The sequence below is a fragment of the Drosophila pseudoobscura genome, chromosome X (genome assembly GCF_009870125.1).
Source record: "Drosophila pseudoobscura strain MV-25-SWS-2005 chromosome X, UCI_Dpse_MV25, whole genome shotgun sequence".
Classification (NCBI taxonomy): Eukaryota; Metazoa; Arthropoda; class Insecta; order Diptera; family Drosophilidae; genus Drosophila; species Drosophila pseudoobscura.
Window position 1 is genome coordinate 9,852,915 of NC_046683.1, and position 24,758 is coordinate 9,877,672.

The 24,758-nt window shown below is 44.7% G+C and overlaps 1 protein-coding gene across 8 annotated transcripts; it reads right to left on the bottom strand.

The window, feature by feature from the left end:
• Nucleotides 1-290: 290 nt before the first annotated feature.
• On the bottom strand, nucleotides 291-24,288 carry Nost (Nostrin). Of its 8 annotated transcripts, XM_015186404.2 has the most exons (8): nucleotides 24,126-24,288; nucleotides 23,423-23,579; nucleotides 13,772-14,095; nucleotides 3,563-3,648; nucleotides 3,280-3,505; nucleotides 2,471-3,220; nucleotides 2,288-2,398; nucleotides 291-1,497 (listed from the first exon to the last, which is right to left on the bottom strand). In XM_015186404.2, the coding sequence occupies exons 2-8, from the start codon at nucleotides 23,447-23,449 to the stop codon at nucleotides 706-708; spliced, it is 2,316 nt and encodes a 771-aa protein (XP_015041890.2). In that variant the 5' UTR covers nucleotides 23,450-23,579; nucleotides 24,126-24,288; the 3' UTR covers nucleotides 291-705. The 8 variants fall into 8 exon arrangements, with proteins under 8 accessions (XP_015041890.2, XP_033239622.1, XP_015041885.2 ...); XM_033383731.1 differs by lacking the exon at nucleotides 23,423-23,579 and having other exon boundaries at nucleotides 24,126-24,283; XM_015186399.2 differs by lacking the exon at nucleotides 24,126-24,288 and having other exon boundaries at nucleotides 23,423-23,716.
• Nucleotides 24,289-24,758: the final 470 nt, after the last annotated feature.

Here is a 24,758-nt window from a genome sequence, read left to right on the forward strand (position 1 = left end):
TATCAGGTTCTACAGTTTTGGTTCACAATACGTTTGGGAAAATCGTAAATACTAAATTTCATAAGCTCGAAAATCGGTTAGTTTTTGTTCTTCTTTATTTTAAAATTAGTTCTAAGCAGTTTTATGTTTCTAAATTTATTTTTTTCAAAGTCCAAACTATAACGAAACATCTGCCTGATGAAATCGCAAGTAAATTGAATATATTTCATGTATATTTATATGCATAAATGTATGTATGTATGTCAATATATGCTAAATGTACCATATTCGTATATAAAAAAAAAATCATATAACAATTAAAGTATTTTATTGACGGCTTAAATCTGTCAAATGTTAAAGAGTTAAATGTGCAGCAGGCAGACGGATAAATGACTCATCAACTGGGGACTGTATTTCACATATAGATACATATTGTATATCGTGTATAAGGAAATATATTTTTTCTAGAAAAAAAAAACCAAAAAAAAAGGAAGCATTTTAAATACAATATTCTTGTTGCATTCATTAATGATAATATATGTATATATTTCCAAATGATAAATTAACGCATAATAGGCAAATCCTCGCAGCAGCATTTTCTTAGTCAAACGCGGAGGAGCCTCGCCTCGGTCTTATATTCGAAACGCATTCACACACACAGCACTCTATTGCACACACAAACGTACTATATATCTAGTGATCCTTTCGGGGGGTTGGGGTCTCCTTCTAGCACTCCTCCACATAAGTGGCAGGGAAGATGCCAATGTGATTCCGCAGGGCCCCCAGCCACCAGCCGTCATCCTGCTTGGCATGAACTTCGATGATGTCGCCGGGACTCAGTTCCAGTTCATCGTAAAGCTTTGGTGTGTAGCTGTAGAGCGCCTTGCATCGTCCAAGCACTTGGCCCTGACCCTGACCATGGCCATGACCGCCGCCCTTCTGCAAATCCTGCGCATTCTGGTAGAAATGCTGCGTCGGCATCTGGTTTTGCGACTGCAACTGGCTTTGTGGTACCTGCTGCCCCTTGACGGGCCCCGTGTCCTCCTCGTCCTCGTCTTGTGAACTGAATTCATCAAAGTCCGAGTCCTGCTGATTGGAGCCGCCGTCTGCTTGGCCGCGATCACTGCCCTGGTTATGGTTGTGATGATGGTTGTGCTGATGGTTCGCTGGTATGGTCTTGCATTTGACAGACGCCGCCGCCAGTGCCACAGCGGCCAGCGAGGCGTTCGTCGTGGAGATTATCTTTGGTTGGCTGGTGGTGAAGGTCTCAATGTTGCTCTTGCTCCGATTGAAGTGCTTCAGCGCTGGCCCCGTCGCCGTCACACTAATGTCCGCACAGGAGCTGTTGCTGAGCGCATTGCCCATCATTTGGGAGCAGGCATCCTCCTCCTCCGGTTCATCCTCCTGGTGGCCTCCACTCACATCCAGTCCTGTGGACTGCTGCGTCTTGTCGTTGTTCTTCAGCCAATTGGGGACCTTGAGAATGCTTTGCTGGAGGCCAGTGCGATCCCGCGTGATCTATGGGGCGGCATAATATAAAAATTCGAATCATTTTCGACATTCAGAAAAGAGAATAGAGCTATTTTTGTATGCTTAATTATCTATTATGATTGCAATTTAAGAAATTAAGTGGTTACATAGTTTTGTTTCTGCATTTTACATAATTATGAGGATTAAATTTAGTTCAGAAAGGATACACCAGAAATATCTATACATATGATGGAAGTATACAGAGAATATACATAGATTTATGGTGCGCTTTAACAACCTTTTAATATCTTTAAGAGTAAATAAAAGGAATGTCGATTCGATCATTTCAATACATATTTTGATTTAAATTCTTTCGGGAATAATACGCCGGAGAGTAGTTATTTTGAATAGGTGTTTAGAACCTCTGAGAAATTGAGCCATTTCGATTGCTTACATAGTTTTTTTTGTCAAAACTAACTTTAAATTGGTTTATATCCTATCGGAAAACTACATGTCAAATGTCTTCAAGATTAAGATCATAATTTGTGAAGAAAAACTTGCTTAGATTTGGGATCTTCATATTTGAATACAGATTTCGTGGCTTGAAACTTTACATCTTAAGTTTTGCATACAGCTTCGTGTTGGAATAGTCAAAAATGTATTATTTACTATAAATTTAACATCCGATATTGATTTAAGGGAAAGAGGAGACAATGCTCTGCTTAAAAATAAAATTTGGTTTCAACCTTACTTAAATTCTGATAATTTGTAATTTAGTTTTTTGTTTCAAAAGAAGAGACACGCCTTAGCAGGAAGAATTATCGGAGGACTGCCTAACCTGAATGTGCTGTGCCAGGGGATGTGTGGTGCGGGGCTTGTGGTCCAGCTCCAGGAGGGCCGACTGCAGTTTGATGCGTGATCCCTCCAGATACGTGAGCATGGATCGAATCTGCAAGAGAGAGAGAGAGAGAGAATCAAGTTAGACATCAATAAGGGAACAAGGTCACTCTCTATCACTCACGTGATACAACTTGTCGGTGATGTTTTGGTTCTCCTGGTTATTTAACGACTGAGAGAGACCACGGAGGCCGTCGCGTGACTTTCGTTCGCGTTCCAGATCGGTTTTCACCAGCTGTAGGAGTTTGATGAGCGCATGCTTTCGCCGTTCTCGATTCATGGCCAGTGTGGTGTGTTCGCAGTAAAAGTCGGGCAGTAGCTGCTCGCTGGGACCCTCCGAATGGTGGCGGATGTTGCTTACCACCAGCATATCCTTGTCGACATTGCACGCATCCAGCTGCGGCTGCAGGCGGCAGGTGAGGCCACCGAGAATGGGATTTATATCGGAGATGAGGCGGCCGTATTGCTGGGCAAAGTTGTGCATATTCGCGAGACGCTGCTGCTCGTTGGTCTGCAGCTGGGAGCTGCCCCGGAGCACGGCCATCTCCCAGTCGACGCGTGCCCGTTCGGCACGCACACACATCGTGTAGTACTCGACATCGGCTCGCTTTACAGCCTCCTCTGCCTTCTTGCGCTTGTTGTCCAGCTTTACGCAGTCCTTCTCAGCGTTCTTTAGCTCCTTTTCGGCCGAGATCTTGTTGGGGCCCTGGTGGAGCATGGCAATGGATGGCGACTTCTGGATACGCACATCCAGCATGGCGTCCTGCAGCTTCTCGTTCTCACGCGCCGCTGTATGCGAAGCCTTCTTGGCCTTGGCCTCCGTTATGCGCCATTCGCTGAGTACCCGAGCGGCCTTATCCACAGTACTTTCGACCTTCTCGACAGACGAAAGGATTACACAACATTTAAAAGAGGATTGAAGCTCCTACTTACCGCTTTGCGCGCCTTGTGGTGACTCTCGACGACCACCTTGAGCGGCTTGACCAGCTCATCGGTGAGGGAGGCCGCCAGCTGGCGGTGGATATCGCTGCGGCTCTCCATTTCGGTGGCCACGCCGCGCCAGGCATCCGCCACACTCCCAGGTATCTCTCGGCCAGCCTTGTTCAGCTTATTGGCCAGCTTCGAGAGCGATTTCGAGTAAATCAATTCGGAATCGGCACTGGAACCAGCCGGAGATATAGAAGAGGATAAGTACTCTCTAGCTATAGGGACTTACCGCTCCTGCAGGACGAATATGAGCTCCTTGCTGAAATCTCCGCCCTGCTTGATGTAGCGACGCAGTTCCTCGAATCCATTCTGGCCCTGTTTGGAGTATAAAGAATTGGAACCAGTTAGCAACGAGACGAAACTCCAGTTTGAACGGTGGCCACGACCACGCCCGCGACTACGACCACGACCAGCCCTCGACGAACAACGACTCCTTTGGTATACCTCATCCTTGAAGCGTTTGGCATTTGGTGACAAATCCTCATCGCTGAGTGCCCTCTGGGACAAGGAGGAGTCCAGTTCCGTGCGATTGGTGATATCCTCACAGCTCTCGGTGATGTCGCGGGTATTGCGTTCCGGCGATATGGACAGACGACTCGCGTCCGTGGTCGATTGATTCAGATTACTGCGTGAGCGGGCCAGACGCTTGAGGGGCGTCTGCTGGCGAACGGCCTCCTTGAGGCGAGTGCCCTCCTCACCGAACCAGTGCTTCATGCCGTGCCAGCCCTTGCGCAGCTTCTCCTTCTGCTGGTTGAAGTGAATGAGCGTCTGGTTCTTGTTCTTCAGCAGCGTGATGCGACGCTCGCTGGGACGCAGCTGATCCCGGTGCTCGCAGTACTCCAGATCCACCTCTTTGGTGAAGTCCTCCGTCTCGTTGATTTGGCGCGTGATTTCCTGTAGCTCGTCAATGGACACCATCAGGTTCTGGGCATTCAGGCTCTGATAGCTGACCGACTTGAAGTCGAAGTCGAAGCTGTGCACGGAGCAGTCGAGGCTCATCTTTGAGCTCTGCTTCGAGCTCGGCTGAGAGGAGCTGCGCTTCGAGCGGCTGTGCAGCTGGAACGATTCGATGCTCTTGAAGCGCGACTGATGCGACAGGAATCCTCCTCCTCCATTGGCGATAGGCATACCATCCACCGGTGTATTCTCCTTGTTGTTGTCCATGTCGCTGGCCGCCAGGCTCAGCTTGCTGTCGCCATACAGCTCCGGCAGCTCTGGCATGTTGAGGCCCGGGCCCAGATGCCCCGGAGCCGTCACGTTCATGTCGAGCGTCATCGAGGGCGACTTGTGCAGGTAGACCTTCAGTTCGGTTCTGTGCAGATTCTGCACGGACATGGCCTGCTGCTGGCGAGCGATGTTGGCCCGTCGCATCGGTGGCATCACCATCTTCTCTTCCTCCTCCTCAAGTAGATCTTCTTGCAAATCCTCCTGTGAGTGTCGCTGTGGCTGTGACTCTACTTCCTTTTGTGGCGCTGGCTGTTCCTTCTGTGGCTGTGGCTCCTCGTGTTCTCCTTCCTGTGGCTGATGAATGGGCGTCTGAAACTCCTCCGCCTCATCCCGCTCATCACGATCCAGCTGAGTGCAGCGGGCATCCAAAAACTCCTCCTCGTCGGAGCTGCGCGGCGTCAGGGTGCGCACAATGGTGGAGGTCTGGGCAATGCCGCCGCCGATCTGCTTGAGTCGGGCCTCAGTCACATCAAAGCGGTCCGTATCCAATGTGGTGGTCGATATCAGCACCGGGGCACCGATCTCCAGGCGATGGTCCTCCGAGTGGCTGCCGGTCATGTTGTAGCTGCCGGATATAGTCTTGCCGGGCGACTGCACAGAGCCAAGCCGCTCTCCATCGGCGCCCCTCTCCGCTCCGGCCGCAGACGACTGTAGGTTGAGGCTCCCCAGGTGGCGGCGACTTAGTTTGTTGCCAAGCACCGAGTACCGTTTGATGCGTGTGAGGAATCTTTTGGCACCGCCGCCACCGTTTCCATTCTGGTTGTTGTTGTTGTTGTTGTTGTTCGTGTGATTGCCGTTATTGTTGTCCGAGGGATCGGCTGCAACCGCAACCGCTGCAGAAACGGCGCTGCTGTCCTTGCCGCCGATCTTGAATTTGTGCACCCGTAGGTGGTTCATCACGGATTTCTGTGTAAAGAGTCGCAAAATTAGTTTCGGTAACTTCTCGAACTCTATCCCGATCCTCTGCACATGACGTGTGTGAGTGCGTGCACGCCTGTAAACGTGCACATGCATATGTCTGCGGCGGCCCGAATTATTGCTTCTGCTCATCCTCTGCATCTGTCGACGCCAACGCCGCAGCGGACGACGCAGAAAACCAAAGACGCAATAGAATAGTGCGGCCAAGAGAACAAAACCGAAAGCGAACGGAATCGACACCGTCGTCGTCTTCGGCTGGTGTTCGTGTTCGCCCAGAGTTTGCATCGCGTTGTTTCGAAAATTTAATGTGCAGTACTCGACTTTTGAATACCGTGTGATTATGTTAGATTGTTACAATCAAAATGTTCAAAACATTGTCTGCTTAGACGAATAATTTGTATGAAAACCCAAACTCAAAAGTGTTTTTTGTGTACGATGGCGTATACATAAATAAGTATGTAACATTTCATGTATTCCCTTTTAACTGATATGCCCCTTCATACCCTAGGCGAAAAAGCTTAGACATAGACATGGTCACCTACATAAAAACGCAGTAACATAAACACACACACACACGCACACAAGACGCTGCTGCCAGAAGGAGTTACAGAAAGAGAGAGGGAGAGAACCAGGTGCAATAGGAGAGGGGATAAGACCCCGGTCATGCTCTTTCACACAATGTGTCTCATTGTTGTAACCCTTGCCCTGCCCTAACTCTGACTCCCTGTCGAAGTCGTCATCCCCCTGTTTGCTCCAGTTTCGATGCAGGTAGAGATTACAAAACGGCATTCGGCTTGTGTATTGAAGCGACACAAAGTCGGGTGGAGACAGAGGCAGACCAAAGAAAACGAAGAAGGCAAAGGCAAGACAGAAGCAAGAAGGAAATCTAACTCGAGTAGCCGAGGACTGATACCCTCGCACATAATATGTTCCTATGTCAGACATATATATACAAATATACATGTACATATACATATATATAATATAAATCAAAATGGAATATTATTTGTCAGAGGTGCATATACTAATATAAAACTTCGTTGATGAATATTTGCTTGAATAATCTTTTATAACAGATCAATGGCCGATCACTGTTGCAAACATCTACTTTAAATCACATCACCCTTTCTGCTAGGGTATAAAAATCACTGCGTTGGCCACCGGCTAAAAAATAAAATGCCGCCTGTGGCGCCCTCATCGACAGCGACGTCAGCGTCAGCGTCGGCGTCGTCGTCTGCTTGTCTCGGTTTCTGTTTTGTGTCTTGCGGTGCCTGTAGGCATGCAAGTGTGTGTTGGTGCATTTTGTTTGCTGCCCGGGCAGCGTCTTGCGTTTGTGCTTGTGTTACACATATGCTGGCTGTCTGCATGTGACGGCGGCAGAGGCGTCGGATGATCATTACTCTGCCGGCGGCTCTGTTTTTATTTCTTTTTCATTTCTTTGGCTTTTCTTTCCATCGCTGCCTCGGACGTCATTCCGTGTGGGTAATTATATAAATCATTTATTTATGAACTATTTACTTTTGAGTTAACAGAGATAATTGTTATACTAGAGCAGTGTCCCACACTCTCCCTCCTGTCCCTCTCTGAGTGTAGAATAACATTGCCTTCGTGTACCTCTGGCTTTGACACGCCCTCCCCCTGTTGCTGAAATTTGCTGTTGGTTGAAGGCCTAGGGGGCGCAGGGGGTAGGGAGCTCATTAAGCTTCTGTTGTCGCTATAACTGTGCATTGTGATGCAACCTGGCTTCGTGCCGGTCTCTTACTTACCCCCCCCCCCCTAATCATATATGGTGGGGGGAAGGGCTTTGTTACAGTTTCCTCAATTCTAATGGCCGACGTGCGAAACCGTAAAAAGTAAAACAATTTAATTACATTTTTGCACTTTTTGTTGTTGCTGCTGCTCGCGCTAATAGCATTTGCATTGAAGAAGACGAAGACGAAGAAGAAAAAAGCTTAGAGAAGAGCCAGAAAAGCTAAATATGTTGCTTCGGGAGTCGTGGATTTGTATACCCTTTCAGACCAATTATTTCAATGATCATACGATTTATATCAAGTTACGCACACAAAATATCAGCCATTAGATATATTTTTTCACCTAATGAAGTATCTGTTGGAAATTGAGATAACAGAAACAGTATTTCCTTAGTGTTCGCAAAAATCAGAGTACTCTCAATGCAAGGGTATAAGAAGCACACAAGAGTGAGAAAGGTAATAGAAGTAAACAAGCAGCAACTGCATTGCCGGTGGGGTGGGGGGTGGTAGCGGAAGCGAGCTGGGGTTAATCATTCTGTCTACGATATGTCACGTTTCTCTAATGGAGTGAAGCGAAGTGAAGGAGTGTGCGACAAGTGAAGAGACAATTCAAGTAATGAGCGGGCTAAGCCGAACGAAAGCCCCACAAGAGAGAGAGAGAAAACTTCAGTTGCGGCTAATTGCAAATGTAAGCAGTGGATGAAGCTGGGGAAGCAGTTCCGCACAGCAGGTGAAGCAGTGCCATGAAGAGAGGTACGCTGTAGTAGGAAGAGGAGGGGTAACCACCAGCCCCACCCGGAGAAATGGGAAGAACCTGCAATTATCCAACCATCTTTGGCTGCTTGCTCCATCGGATCCAAAAGTCAAATAACATAAATTATTGCCAGACGGACAGAAGAATCATATAAAAACCAAAGGAGGCGCAGCAGAAGCATTGGACTCTGCCCGTGGGCTCACTCGTGTTCTAAAAATAGAGCTGCCAACTCGCGCGCAATTGCAGCCATTGCACCGCCGACAATTGCCATCTCCAACTCCGTCTTTATGGCAATTTATGATTAATAAAAAGAATTAATCGCGAAAAAGGGTTCTCAGGCAGGAGTTGGAGGAGAGCCAAGGTCGCAAAGCAATTACCGTCAAGGTCTTAATGGATGATTAAATTTCGATCAGATTTCCTGTCCCCCTCTAACAATATACCAATTTTTCCATTTTCTCTTTCGAAAAGCACTTTATATATTGAAACTTCGACACAACTCCACCAAAAGATAATTGTTTTTCAACTGATTGGAAATCTGTTAGAACTTCAGTTCTTATAGGAAAAGTACGGGAAATTGAAAACCCCGTTTCGAACACCTGATGGGACACTCGGTACAACATCTGTAAACCCATGCATTTATTGTTAAAGTAACGGATATGCCGAAATGTACATATGTGTCTGGCGCTTGGTGCCTTAGGATAAAATGGAAAACAGCTGCCTGAAACAGCACCCAGTGCCACTCTCCAACTGGTATATCTTTTGGAAGATATTATGCGACTATTTACTCAACACTAATCCCCACCCCATTGCCATTCCTCTCTGGACGATTCTGGGCAGTGGTTTATGATGCGCATTTATCTCATTAAATGTCTAAAATAATAAACAAAATGTGCGGGGATTCTATTTTGTTGCCAAAACCAAAAATCCATCACTATGGAAGATTGCCCTCTACCCCCTCGTTCACTCTGCTATGCTGGCCAAAAATAGAGAGCATAGAGAGTAGAGAGAACCGAGAGTAAAACCTTATAGACAATGTCTGTATGCGTCGACGCTTTCTGTTTCACTAAAGCAAATATTTTCACAACTTATCGCAAGATGTTGCGCCAAATGTGCGGCAAGGTCTGAGACCTGAAAAAATGCAAAAATTATACTCGCTAATGAGCGGGGAGTGGGCTAGGTATTTAATTGTGAGTAACACTGTCTTGTTTTCCTTTGGAAAACATTCATTCCCTGAATACCACTCAAATGGTTCGCCCCCTTTTGATCTCTCTATCGTCTCTGACTCTCTCGTAGGTCACGTTCGAGAGATTGAATAAATGCGAAACGCGATGCAAAGATACAGCCTGCCAGATAAGTATCTGTATCCGTGCGCTACAAATAGATAAACAGATAAACACCGCAACACCACTAGCAGAACGCGCGATAAGAGGTCGGTCCATTATCTCCATTTGAATGAACAGAAAAGAAACTCTCATGTGAATCTAGAGGGAAGGAAAGGCATCGGCATCACATGCCTAGAGAAATGTATCTTCTGGAATCTCTAGAGGCTGCCTCTCTCAACAACTATGCTTCTTTTTCCGAGTGCAGTGCCAGGTTCATGTGGGCGGTGACCATTTAACACAATTAACCCGTTTTGGGGTCTTCGACTCGATCAATTTGTAAGAGTCATTGACATATGGGACGGACGGCCAACAACAGCCCTGCAACAACAGCAGCAGGCGATGCCACAACACGACAGCTACAACCTTTCGGAGTATTTTCATTAGGGTATTATGCCAGGAAAATAAAAATTTAAATTAAAGCTTGCACATGTTTGTGCCTCGACGAAAACGTTGAGATTGATTTCAGAGCGATAACAGTCGAAAGGAAAAGATGTAGCACCATTCGTAACAAGTATTATTGCAGGAAACTAATGATATTACATTATTCTATTGAAAATTTCATTGTTGTGATTCGACAAAAACGTTGGGAATGGTTTGGATTGTATCTTCTTGTATATTCCTTACTAGAATTGTATAGTTTGTGGGTATTTTATGATTATAGTGATCTTCAAACCAGAATGGAATATTGTTTTGAATAAATATTCATCGATAATTGGTTGTGTACCAGCCCTGGGGCCTCTTTTGTTTTGCTTTTACGCTGAAATCGAATGCCGTTAGGCAAAGTGTGACATCGCTCCGGCACTTCCATCTCTTTGTCTCTCCACCTGTCTAGTTCTTTGGCTCTCTAGCACCTCCACTTTTGTCTCTCCATCTCTTCATCTTTGACGGTGTGTCAATCTTGTTAGAAATGCGTTTGTTCTTTTGAAAAAGGGCAAGACTGCATTTATTTTTATCGACATTCGGTCATTTTGGGCTTATGCTTTGTCTCTTGGCCACTGCCTGTGTCTGTGCCTCTGCCACTGCCACTGCCTGTTGGAATGTGGCACACACGCACAAACACACACACACACACAGAGGGAAGTTGTGTATCTGTGTGCCTAATTAAGCATAGAATGAATGGTTCTTGGGGCAGAAGACCTGTGTAACGGTATCGAGCGAGCCTCATTCGATTGAGTTCTGGACGACCCCCCCAAACAATTGCGGATGGGCTATAAATATTTATGCTAATCTCTAAAGAAAAGACCAGACCATCATCCGATGTAAAGATCACATAATACAATATATATCTATAAATACATACGTATACCATATCTTTATCTATAGATGCGTGTCGTGTTGGGATTTTATTTTTTTATTGTGTTTCTATTTAAGAAACGTAAAAATAATTGGCACATTTTCAAGTTGCTGAGATTTTTTCGGGTTTGGAGAATCGTTGCATCGTCTGCCAAAAGAAAAATCCGTTCTGTATCTGTCAGATGCGTTTGCCTTCCCCCCCCTCACCCTGCCCCACTTGTCACACCACAAACTTGAGCTCATTTCGGAGAGAAGACTGCATCAAGGTCGAAAATAATAATGCACCATGTATCTTTGAGATAAGCTCCTGTAATACTTCTATCTTTGTTATTTCTCTGATCTTTTTGATTTGATTGATTGATTTTTTCTTCTTCTATATAACATGTGGATTGGATGTCCGTATCCATATTTTCTATTCTTTCTTTTTCGCTCTCTTCGATCCCCTTTTTAAAGTCACACGAAAACAATTTTCATTCAATTTCGAATGAAATCAATCAAAAAACAAATCCAAACACAAGAAACAAAAAAAATTATAATTAATCCAATGCTAATGCATTTTGTTGTTATTTCTTCGCACGTTTCGGGCTAGCACGCACTCACACACACACACACACACATACACACAGGCATGTACATAGGTTATGCAAACGCACTGGTGTATCAGAGGTATATTGGGTTGACGAGGGGGTGGTATATTTGGTGCTAAAAATTTACCAAAAATAAATATTATTTTAATTATGGGAGCAGATTGCACGACGACATCGACGACGTCGGCAGAGCGACATTTACAGCTACTAATTTTAGAACACACACAGACAAAACGGTCAAAGCGAAGTCGCGCGCGGCAGCAGACTAAATTCGCTGTCGGCCAGAACGAAATGTAGGCATCAGAAGCCGCAGCAGCAGAGCACCCATCGGAGCGCCAAGCAGTGGGCCCCATCAGAGCGACGTCAAGCAGTTTAACACAGAGATTGAGAGAGAGAGAGAGAGCGTAACCGAAAAGAGAATTATATGGGCTGCGCCGACGCAGGAGAGCTATTGCTGCTGATGCTGCGCTGCATCTCTGCACCTGCACCTGCTCTTGTTCTTGTTGTTGTTGTTGTTGGTTCTTCTCGGCTCTCTGCGCGACTGTGGCGGCTGCGGCGGCTGCTCCTGCTGCGCTGTTGCTGGCTGTTGATGCTGCCTGCTGCTGTGGTTGACAACGCGTAGGCCAAATAATTGAATGGAACGGCGCGCCGTCTTACGGTACAGCCGACGCGACGTCATCACCGGCGACGACGACGACGACGACGTCTGCGCAGCATGCAAAGCGGTACTCGCTGATTGGGCTGCAAATGTACCGTTGCACAGTGGGCCTCGAAAGTGATTAATTAATTAATTGAATAATTATTCAATAGCCAAATTTTCTAAAGAGAAATTTCACGCATTTCATACAAATTTATCTCTATCTTTCAAAGAAAGTAAGAACTAATTTCGTTTACTGTCATCGAATGGTTTTATTAAAGTGCGATATAAGTATATTGGCTATCCATTTAATAATTTATGATATATTTTGAACACATTCTTCTCTCATTGGCCCCTCATTGAATACAATGGCATTCACACCATTCCTGACCTTGCCCACTGTGCGCCTGCGAGTTCTGCAATAAATTTAAGCAGCCAAATGCACGTGCTTACTGACTGACTAAGAAAGAAGAGACAGACAGAGAGAGAGAGAGAGAGAGAGAGAGGCTGACTGAGAGTCTGCCGTTGACAAGTACCGGTATTATGGGCATAGCATCGCATCGCATTGCCAGATTCTCCAGGTTCCAGGTTAGGTTGCATAACTGCCTGTAAATTTATGCAGCTCCCCTCGCCCCCTGCGCCCCCCGCGCGCCAATGCCTCATAATCGGAGGAAACCGTTCACACGACACCGTCGCGACCGACGTCACCTGGCTTTGGGTGCACTTGCTGCTTGACCGACATTCGAGCGGTTCTTGCACCAATCACAAAACAATAGATGGAGAAATGTTGTTGTTCGAGCGGGTTTTTTGTTTTAAAATTTTAAATTAACTTTTGAGCAGCGGCTGTTGTGACATTTATGAGATTCCTTTGATGGTTGAAGATCCAGGCTTTACTTGGGCTTGAAGATCGTGCTGGAAAGGGGCTTTAATTATGCTTGAAGATCGGTCCAAAAGTTACATTGATGTTGCTACCAAAAAGGGGCTTTACTTACATTCCTTTAGTTGCCATTGTTCGTCGTGGGCTGTGAAAAAAGCTTTCCCTTGTGTTAACGGTTTTTATTCGAAAGCTTACCTGCAAAAAGGGGGAGGATGGTTTAGTATTGGTAGTGTTTAGAGATATTTGAGGTATGACAACATTTAAATGGTAAAACCCAACACCAATATGAGTATTCGATTAATGGAAATTCAATAAACTCCAGTACCGCACAGTGGGAGATCCACCTTTTAGTTTTTCCGCTCTAAATTGGCTCAAATCTCCCACTGTGCACCGTTAGGGAGTTTTGCACCAGGGAATTCCACCACCATAAAAGCTTCTTACGAAAAGCTTTAGCCAAGTTTCGCACCATACATTTCATGGACGTTCATGCCTACTTCATTCCATTTGTGAGTTTGCATGTGTGTGTGGCCGGGCGTGTACGTGTTAACTGTTATCTGATACGCGGCACTCGTACACCTGCAATTGCTGTTTATGTTTCAGCTTCTCTTTTGCACTGTGGCGGTGGGCTTTTGTGTGCTTTTAGCCTTTGTTTAGGCATCAACTTGCACTTGCCTGTTAAATGCCACAGCAGGGCAGGCGTAAAAACGGGTTTAAAAAACGAAATAAATAGAGTGACACAGGGAGAGGGGCAATGGGGTGGTGTGGAGTGGGGGTACGGTACGGTACGGGTGGAGTGAATTGAAGGGCAAGCACATAATAAAACCAATTTCGATTGGGGGTAGACGACGATTTTTTTAAATGGGGTTTAAACGAGCGACGTGGATTAGATTCTCCCTGGATCGATGGATGGTAGGTTGTTGATGGGTCGTTGGTTGATGGGTTGTTGGTTGAGGAGCGAACGAACACAGATGTGGGAGCTGAAACCAGAGAGAACTGGTTCTCGCGTGCTTACCTGTGCATTCCCCATTAGAGCATCGTCTGTCGATGATGTCCCAAGGTCAAGTACCACCTCATCGACATTCGCATAGATGGGCTGATCCTCGCACAGACTTTGGCCCCTTCTCTTTTGCTGCTGGTGCTGGTGCTGCTGCTGCTCCTGCTCTTCTCTTTTCTTTCTCTTCTGCTGCTGCTCCTTTTCCTTCTTCTCCTCCTCTTCCTTTTGCTGCTGCTTCTTCAGGTGCGCATTCAGATTTATCGCCGACTTGGACTTGGCTCTCGCATAGCGGGCCGAGCAGCGTAAGCTTTTAAGCACGCCGTAAGAGCGGGCATTTGCAAGCTTTTCTCACACAAACACAGAGAGAGAGAGAGAGGGAGAGAGACAGTTGAGAGTGTGGGGAAGAGAGTGAAAGTAGAGCGGTAAGGGGTTGATGGGGCAGGGGTTGACGGGGGTCCATTAAATTTACTTAAAAAATAATCGTATAATCGTACAAACTAAATAATATCTAAATATGTACAGCGATGGGCAACAGTCCATGGACATGTTCACTTATGCAGTGTTCATTAATGTATGGTTTAGGCTGTGGCAAAGAGTGGGGTGTATGGTTTAGGCTGTGGCAAAGAGTGGGGTGTATGGTTTAGGCTGTGGCAAAGAGTGGGGTGTATGGTTTAGGCTGTGGCACAAGTGACGTGTATGGTTTAGGCTGTGGCAAAGAGTGGGGTGGAGTGGGGCTGGGCATTGGTTTTTGGATCTAAGGCCTGTGTCCACTTTCTATTAACTACGTGATGGCATGCCCATATACGATGATGCGTTGCAATGCCTGAATGAAACTTTGGCTCTGCCAAACTTCCGGCACAGCCATAGACCTGGCCAAGACAACGACAACAGCGACAACGAACTTGGCCAACAACACACGGCAAACGGCGCACGGCATACGGAATACGGCATACGGCATACGGAATACGGCATACGGCACACGGCACAGGTGTGAATAAGCTCCGACTGACTGACTGATGATTCAAGTCGTAAGTTAATGCATCGCTAGGGCTATATATAGACACATGACACAAAGTCATTGCCTCCCTCCGGTAGATAAACCCCATTGAACCTTAGTTCCCCACAAAAACACACAAACGAAATAAATGCTATCTGCTGGGGGCATTAGATTTATGTACATACTATAGTATATATACTCTAGAGTAGATTTGTTGATCTTTTGCTAGCTTCTAAATGAAACATAAATAAATGCACACCTCAAGACCTGTTTTACGGCCAATTATTCTTATGACACCTAACCGGTTTCAATAAAATCCTATATGAAAGAGATGCTTTGTTTCTCGATCGAATAATGACTAAAATACTCTGTTCCATGTTAATTGATGATTTATTTTCTGGAATTTGAGTCTGAAAAAGTATTGACTTGTTGAAAAATCGAAGCCAATGTCAAATGAAGCGTGAATTACAATGAGAATGTTAATGGATATGATTGAGAAGAGTTACTTCTTTCGACGAACTCATCTCTTAAGAATACCGCTTTCATTCTCATCTAACACTTATTAAATTGTGTCCATTTCAATCGAATCATTCAGGAACATTATATTTTTTCAAGCACTTACTGATTCTACAGATTCTACAGTTCTCCTCCAAAGCACCAGTAATGTTCAAGTACCCCCTCTCTGTCTTTCAGTGTATGTGTAGATAATAATTAGTGGCTTTGCCATGTGCAAAAAGTGTTCAATCACACACCGAAAGTCGGACACAAAAAATCACCGACAATTGCCACACACAACTCGTATTGCGAATACGCCCCGTGTACCCCACAGGCGGCACACAAACGAATGAAAAAACATTGTAGATGATTCTCTATGTGGAGCCACGAAGTGGGCCAAGACTCGAAAAAAAAAAACACAACTCGATTCTCGATTCAAAGAAAGTTCACATGGCCGCGGAACGGCGGAAAGTGCAACGTAGAACGGAACGAGTCTAACCAGTCAGAAGTTGTTGCGAGTGTCAGAGTGTCTCGGGGGGGGGGAAACTACAATCAACAGTCTGCCGCAGCAGAAGGCACTCCACTCGGTAGACGATAGACGATGCAATTAACTAGAGCTCTGCTCTAAAGCAAATATTGGCAGTAGTTTCCCTTCCTAAAGACCTTAAACAAAGCCGATGCGGAACCCACACTCTAAAGAGAGGCATGGACATTGATGGACATGCCACACACACAGGCGAGGGGTTGCCACACGCGTTTCGGGGTAAGCAACTCAGTCGGACTTTGTAGAATCGATCCCCAATAGGCTGCTTCTTTACTACTTCCCAGTTCTACTTTGTAGAAAAGATTTCTTATATTAAAATATATTATCTTTTGGGTGTGCCTAAAAGAGACTTTTTTGGGTTTATCTCTAAGTATTATAGAAGTATCTTCCATCAAAAGTGTCTTGCACACGTTCCTCCCGGGTATAATACTGTTCCGATCTGATCCAGACTCTACGTTTTAGTATGTTTTACGTGTACAAAATACTACATACAAACATTTGATAGCTCTGGTTCTTATAGACTCTGAGATCTATTCGTCAAAAAAGACGGATGAACAGACAGACATAGCTGTATCGACTCGGCTATTGATGCTGATCAAGAATGTGTATACTTTATGGGGTCGGAAACGCTTCCTTTTGGGTGTTACACCACTTCGTGGACAGGGTATTCATAGAGAATATGCATGGAAGCGCTCCATTCACCTGTTATAACATTGCATATATCATTTATTATTTTAGTGAATAAAACGAATGTTTTTTGAAGAACCCAAATTCCAGAACGCTCTTTTACGTATGTTCAAAGAACTGTTCCAGGTCCAAGTCCAAGTACGACTGGGAAGCGGTTGCTAAACAGAAGTTTGACACTTGTGTGACGTGTGGCAACAACTTGAATTTTGTTGATATTACAGGTCCCGAAAATGAGGCCAGAGCCCCAGTTTATAGAACTGGAGCCCCCAGTCTTGGCTGCTGCTGCCACGAAAACCCCTTGAACACCTCTCGTTTTGGTGGAATTTTAAATTAGTTTGGAATCGCCTTTTTGTTACACGCTTCACAGCCCATTCACAATGCACATCGAATGGATCGGGAAATGCTTCAATGAAAGCCAAAGCCCCATTATCTGAACACATCTGAACAGATCCCCCTGAATGGCCCAAGCGCCCACTCGGCTAATGAAATTCCAAGCTATCTGGCAATCGAATTGATTGGGGCGGGGGCATTATCATTATCGCTCCATTATTGTATCATTGTTTCCAGCCACAATCCACAATCTGGTTTCAAGTTCAGCGAACTGTCGTCCGTCAGTGGCACAAGGAGAACGACGATCGCCAATGGCCAATTAAAGCCATCAATTCGATAATAAACTCTCTGTGTACAAGTGGTTATAATTAATTTCAAGATAGAAATTCCTACCGACTTTGGACAAAGTTAGCATACATACTTCCTTTTTCATGGGAATATTATCTATGAATATGACTCTGCATTGTGACAGGTGTATGAGGTTCATTACACTCGATGCGATGCATCATTCACAAATATCTGTTGTTATTATAGTTCTAAATTTCATAAATATACAGACTTTCATATAATACTAAAAAATATCAAGCAGTCGGCAGTCTTCTAGCTGGCATCTACTACCACATTACTGGACCTCTAGTCTAGTAAAGGAGATCTTCAGGACCCTCAATCTACTTGTCGTATGCATCTGATAAGTTCATAAGTGGCAGTCCAGGGGACCTCTGGGTTGGAAAGTAGATAGTTCCTTAATATTGTTACGATTTTGTAGAGCAGATTAATCAGAGGCGTTGCTTTGTGTCGTGGCTGCCCCACGGTTTCTTTCTAATAATCTATACTTTTTATAAGGCTATTTCATTGGTTTTACATGTATGTACCTTTGAGAAAACTTTACTTAATCTTCCCTCAAGTGAAGATTCCATTCTGATACAACTCTCTTCAGAATAATACCACCACTCCGTTTCATGCCCTCCCTTATTCGATTCTGTCTGCTATTTCTACAAAAATTATGGTGCTTTTCCCTCAAAAACTCATCCAATCTTCAGACGAATACCTTAATATAATCTCTGCATTCGCAGTACACCTTTGTAGCGAAGGGCTTTTCCAATTTGGGCCCAGAATTATCGCCTTCTCCTCCATCGACGTGACGATGTAGGTCAGTGTTTCGTTGCCTTAATCCCGAAGGCAGTGACTAATGTTCTCTGGGGGCTCACGCCCTCGAAAAACGATGAGTACCTTGTACTTTCTGCTACTCCGATGACAAATGCGGCGTAGAACGGCGTTTACGTGTAATTTATTTTCAGTAAACATTCTGTGCTGTTCTATTTGCTTTTTTTCGTGCAAAGTTGTTTATCTATCGCTTTGTCGAACAACAATTAAGAGGCATTCAACACAAAAAGCGAAACGAGAATTCCTCGCTCTCTGAATGCGGTGTCTCCGATGGCGATGGCGATGGCGACGGCGACGGTGATGGATCTGAATGGTAGCCATTCAATGTGGGTGTTGACTCGCTTGGAGATCTCTCAACGGGGAAAGGTAACGATCGGCAGCAACAAAAGCTTGGAAAAACTACTGCCTCCACTGCATGGAAAGCCCTAATACCCTGGCAGCTGATTCATAGCTAGACTTTGTTTGGGACATACATATGTATTTATATATGTACGTTAATCGATTAGATTGTGATTCGTAGTGAATCAATTTTTGCATGAAAAGCGAATTTGTGAGGTGTGTGCGATGCATATATTCGATTAAAGATCTTTCTTGTTAGTTGGAATTTCAACAAATTTCTTTGAATGTGTGTTTTCGTTTAGGGGACATTCCTTTGGAACCATTTGAATGTGTCCTCTCGCTTAGGGGAACTTTATACGTGTAATCACTGCCATTCACATGTGAACGTAGGACATTTAGGACGTGTAACATCCCATTGGAAGCACCACTCGTGGAAGATGGTCTTCACTTTGAGTCGTTCCTAACGAATGTGTTCGTTCCCTTAGGGGATCCATGTGTCCATTCGATCAAACCCTTTATCGGTCAATTGATCAAGAGTACAACATCTCCGAAAAACCGTAAACTTAACGCATTCATGTGTAGGAGGTGTCGTGGCGTCTTGAAGAGAAAGGGAAAAACTTCATTGAAGTATAGCATGTATTTTTTTTTTTTCATGAATACTTTCCACCACAAAAGCGTGGAGAGAAAGGAGAACAGTTCTTCTTTCTCCCACTTATTGTTATAGATACAACAAGACATGACAGAGAGACAGGGCAAGATACACTTGCTTTTGTTTTGGGAGCTTCAACGAGGTCAGACCTAGAGCCAGAGCCAGAGCTAGAGCCAGATCCAGAGTCTGGGCACGTTTTCGTTACCATTTTGCTGGTGTCGTTTGTTGGGTTTTCTTTGGGCCCCTCCGAATCGGACACAGTGTCTGAGGCCTGAAAATCAATTACAGTTAATGCCCCGCGAGAAGAGCAGCTGCTCCGGCGTGCTCTACATATGTATATATATGCACAGTACCATGCCAGTACCCGTATGGGCCTGGCCTATAGCCATAGCATTGAACGTGACTTGGCCCGAACAGGCGGCGGCTCTTCAAGGTCAGCACCCAACCTTTTCTTGGCTGTGTGGGGGGGTAGAGGGAGCCGGTGCTGGAGGTGGCGGTGAAGGGGGCTTCAACAGCTTAACAGTTATATGCATTCGTTAACTCAAAAACCAGAAAGAGCAACAAAGTCCAGAGAGAAATATAATTAAAAATAAAAAAGCTTTTTTTCGTGGAGAAGCAAAAAGCAACAAAAAATATAAAAAAAACGATGATTATTTTCAACACAGTTTTTTTCTGTTTTTGTGTTTTTTCTGTGTACTTCGTTTATCGTTCATCATCTCTCTCTCTCTCTTTCGCTCTCCCCACAGAGGGGCTGTGGCCCCGTATTTCTCAATGTTTTTTCTTATTATTAAATCTGTCATATCACCACCAGAAGAGAGGAGCCCACGAAAAAAAATACCAAGTCGGAGTCGGAGTCGGAGTCGCGGGGTAATAGCTAATGCCACAACGATCCATTTTAGCGACTTTCACTGTTTAATTGTCGCAAAATTTCCTTTTTATATTTCGCCAGTAATGAAACAACAACAACAACAACAAGCAGTGGCAGCTAGTTGAGATACATTTGTATCTTTTGCGGTACACAAACATATATTTAATAAAGTACTTGGACAAGTGTTCAAGTTACGGATAGATAGACAGCCCCATGTGGCATCTTTGCTTATATAAATAGGGAGCTTAAAAGAGGGAGTTGTCCGACGTACAAATTGTGGAATAAACATTTGTACGAAAAGGAAAGTATCTATGGCTCTCCATTAAATCCATGATAGGTACTTATGCATATAGATACTTTCCCTTGCCTCAAATTTTTGCTCTACAACTCCTATTCTAACTATCATTTGTAACCTATCTATATTTATTCCATCTATCCATCTATCTATCTCTCCATCATCCATTTATTTATCTGCCTTTCGTCATATAATGGTATTGCTGTATATATCTAAAATCTAGCTTTCTATCGTAGGTATCCACTTGTGTTATTCGTAACGAATGTGTCCTTTCGGTTATGGAAAATTTGTATACATCGATCTATTTTGGTATCTATCAATCTTTTTGTCATCTAGCTTCAACTAGCTTGCATCTATCCTTCATCTATTTATCTTTCTTTCATCTCTCTGGTATCTATCCTTCGTCTATCAATCGTAAAATGTGTCTACCCATCTTTCATTATTTTTATACCTTGGGCATTACTTTGGATCCCCTATAAGCTCTCATATCGTGAAGTATCTTGCCACTTACATGCATACATATGTATCTTTTGCTCACCTTGAACGATTCTTATTAACTTATATGGGATTATTGTTGGTTGTGGGGATATCAGTGTTCTATTTATATATTTCTCCACAAGATAACAGGCACTTGAATGTCTTTATCGACAAGGAATTGAACTGCAACTTGAACACGTTTAAGAGTAGATACAAAAGTATCTATTGCTGCAACTACCACTACTATTGCTGCTGGTGGTTGTTGCTGCCATAGACCTTCCGTTTTTAATCCCTTTTGTATGAGGAAATCATCTCAGAATCATATATAGTACTGGGGATAATATCTTTTGTTTACGTGGTTGGTTGGGCTGTAAATCTAATCATTTTTGGCTCTATTGAATCCGTGATTAGCCCGAGATATTTCCACTGCACACTTATTCATAATTTCGGTTGAATCCCACGAATCTGCAATTGAAATCTAATCTTGTTTTCTTTTTGGGCGAGACGAAGAAAGAAAGGCAGGACGGGCAGGGTTTGTCGAAACAAAGAGAGATGATTACAGCCAGACGGCCAGCAAATTGCATATGATCATGGCCTGGCCTGTCGATGGTTATGGCGATGGCGATGGCGATGGCGATGGCTCCTCTCGTACTTTGTTTTTCCCTGTAGACGAATTCAGTTTTTCCTTCCGCTCGCGCGCTTTTCCATCGAAGCTAATTTGAATTTGTGGCTGGCTTTGCTTCCTCCTCGCTGCCTCTGCCTCCGCCTCTGCCTGCTCTTTTGGCGAAACAAGTCTTTGGGGTAATTAAAAGTTCATTGTCGTCGTCGGAGGCCCCCCGACTCGACTTGTTGTGGAAATCATTTTGCAATGTGTCTGCCCAAAAAAAGAAAGACCAGAAAGAAAGAAGAAACCCGCTCACACATCGACTCTGGCTCTACCTCTGCCTCTGCAGATACAAAACGTTTTCGGATACACACATTTTCTCACACATTGGGGGGAAAAATTATGACAAAATGTGGCATCAACATCACAGATCACAGATCACAGCCTCCACATCATCGTCATCGTTATCGTCATCGTGGAGTGAAAGTTGCCGCCGCCAATGACCATGGCCAATGCCTTGGCTTGACGACAATTTGTGGCCGTAATTGAACTTGAAGTCGAAGTCGAAGTCCAGGAAGCAGCTGCTGGCTGTGGCTGCTGCACCTGTGGCATCCGTAAAACCCGTCCAAATGCATCCCGAAGATGTGCAGACAATACCCCACCCACCACCAGCCAGCCAGCCAGCCAGCCAGCCAGCCAGCCATCGACGTCACTCTCTGGGAGTCACGATATTTGCGCAACCATCCACCTGGCGCGTTGGAGGAGGGAGTGCCTCCACTGGCAGGGGACTGGAGTGGAGTGGGGTCGAGTGGGAGTATGGGAGTGTGGGAGTGGAACCTGCGGGGCTTATCGGGGAATGCCAGAGAGTCAGAATTATAATGCGATTACTGATACAGATACAGATACAGATACCGATAACGTCGCATTTTATGCAACCATGAACTCGCACCATGGAAAGAAAGCCATGGACGGACGACCTTGTGTTGGGCCCACCTTTGGGCTACACAAAGACATGTGCTCCAGATTGCATTCGAGACTTTTTCTGGGCTAAAGAAGGAAAGCGATTTTCTCTTTAGACTCAATTGCATTTTGACAGATCTCTCAAAAGATAGATTGCCTGCCAAAGGGTCCAATGGGTTTCATTTCTGGGTTAATCATAGAGATAATTGCAAAGAAAACTCCGATACAAAGACAATCTATCCAAAGATATGTAGAATAATACATTGGATAGTGGAGAAGACCACTGGAATTCTGTGAAAATAGCTCGATTACTCCTGCCTTGAAGAAAATTTAGATGAAGGGAAGTAAGCTGGCTAAAGACCCCCAAAGAAGATGTCTTAATTTATATCTTTGAAAATAGTATGTAAGTGGCTCATGAAACCTCAGGTCGAAGCTTACTTCGCTCGAAAATCAAAAGACCTACCGATGGGCGCTGCCGCATGACGCGCATCACGCTTAATCGTACCTTTATTATACCTCACTAAATCCCATCTCAGTTAATTTCGGATAAAACTGTGGCTAATAGATTTGCATAATAATTTCGATTCAATTTCAAGCTTAGATTCGGTTGGAGATCAAAAATATTCGCTCAGAGATTCCCGTTTGACCCGCTTGTTGGGCCACATTTTATTTGGTTTTTTTTTCCATTATAATTTTATTCAAAAACTGTTCGACTTTCGACGACACACTCTCGTTAAAAAGCTATAGATTAGCGGCCAGAAATGTGCGATTAAGTTATTCGAATGACCTCGACACCGAAACTCTGCGAAAATACAGTGCTAATTCTTTCTTTCGCTGTTCTAGCATTTACGCTACTGTGAGAAGATGGATTTTCCTTTCGATGAAAGATCGATGGATTGCGATTGCGATTGAGATTGCGATGGCTGTGAAGCTGTGTGAAAAGCGGGTCAATTGGCCAATCGTGGGGTTACCCCACAGGTTAATTAACGATTTGGAGCAATTAAGAGATGCAACAGAGAGGGAAAATGGCGGACTAGGGGACTAGGGGACTAGGGGACTGGGTGTGCAAATATCGAAAATTTGAAGCAACATCTACGAGTATCTGCGAGATGGCATCTGGGTTAGTGCGTGCGTTATAGAGAGTGCTGTGCTGTGCTGTGCTGTGCTGTAGCTAATGTGCAATAGTTTGGTTAGTAGTCGGTAATTAGTGGAGGCTCTAGTGGCTTTTCGATCTCTGAACCGATCTCAATCTTCACTCACCCATGAATTATCGCGGAATTGTGACATATTTCGCGTGGAAACGGATACCCCAAACGGCCTCGGGGCCGCGCGGGAATCGAAACAGCAGGAAGGAGGAGGCACAGGACGTGGCACGGATGATGGATAACGATGATTGGTTGATTGATTCTGATTGATTCTGATTGATGAGCGGGGGGGTGGGAAAATAATAGACATTCACATATAATAAGTATTGTGCATATACTTTTGCCAGGCACTGTCTTTAATTTTTTACTTTCAGTTTTTCACGTTTCGTTTTTTTTTTTCGCGAATTTCACAGTCTTTGCTTAATTTATCTAACCAATTTGTTAGCTAAGCTCTGGACCCGCGGCGGACCCTCGATGTATCTCATGGATGTATGAATCTATGCGACGGCGGGGCCATGCAACGCAGCAAAGCGTAACGCATGGAAATGAGCGCCAAAAGATACTATTTTTTTCAGTTTTGTTTTTTGCTTTTACGGTATGTTTTCTGAGGCGTAACTGCGAGCACAGCACGATTATGTGTATGGATGCCACACTGCGACAACTGTAACAGCAGATGCACAAGCACACAGAGATACAAAGATACAGCAGTCACAAAACCACACAAAGATACAACAGCCACAAAGATACACGGAGATACAAAGATTCAGAGGGAGGCGGCGGCACTTCTGAGCCCAGTTTTTAATAGTAAATTCATTTACATTTCCCTGTTGCCTGCTTGTTGCCTGTTGCCTGTTTGCTGCAGCTTCAATCACGACCAAAAACCAAACAAAAAATCGCAAAAAATGTATATGTACTGTCGAGGAAAGCCGTGCGCGATTCGCTTTGCCGAACGTTAACACGAACCGAACGCTCTGAGTCTGCGCCGCTTACTGGAAGCGCTCCACCGTTTGACAGCGCTTTCTAAACGACGCTCCAACGTGTGCAATGCCGCTCCAATCTCCTCTCTCTCTGTCTCTCCGATATCAGCACAGTGGATCGAGGCAGATATTCAAGCAGCGAAAAGCTTGGGGATAGGAAGAGCTTCTACAGAGTGCCTCCAGGGTTGCTCTGCACGATGGCAGGGCTGTCATTGTCATTTGAAATATTCTAAAATACTAATTATTCAACCTTTCTTTCAGTATTCGTTCGTTGGCGTTACGGATATATATATAGTCGAAGACCCATTGGTAGGTCTCTTAATTTAAAGTGGCCCGCTCTGATTCTTGCCATTGGAGGATGGCTGCATCGATGGCGAATTTGGGATTTCCTGGGCGCTATTCGCGTAGAGGAGAGGTCCATGATATTACCGAAACATTTGATCATCGGGAGTATTACGCCGCCATCGAGGAGCT

Excerpts from the sequence above, each read along its gene's own strand:
- Nost (XM_002134245.3), bottom strand. The coding sequence starts at position 5,763 with ATGCAAACTCTGGGCGAACACGAACACCAGCCGAAGACGACGACGGTG. Across the intron at positions 3,506-3,562 it reads ATATTCGTCCTGCAGGAGCG|TGCCGATTCCGAATTGATTT; the intron begins GTAAGTCCCTAT and ends GGCTGGTTCCAG. Across the intron at positions 3,221-3,279 it reads ACCACAAGGCGCGCAAAGCG|GTCGAAAGTACTGTGGATAA; the intron begins GTAAGTAGGAGC and ends TCTGTCGAGAAG.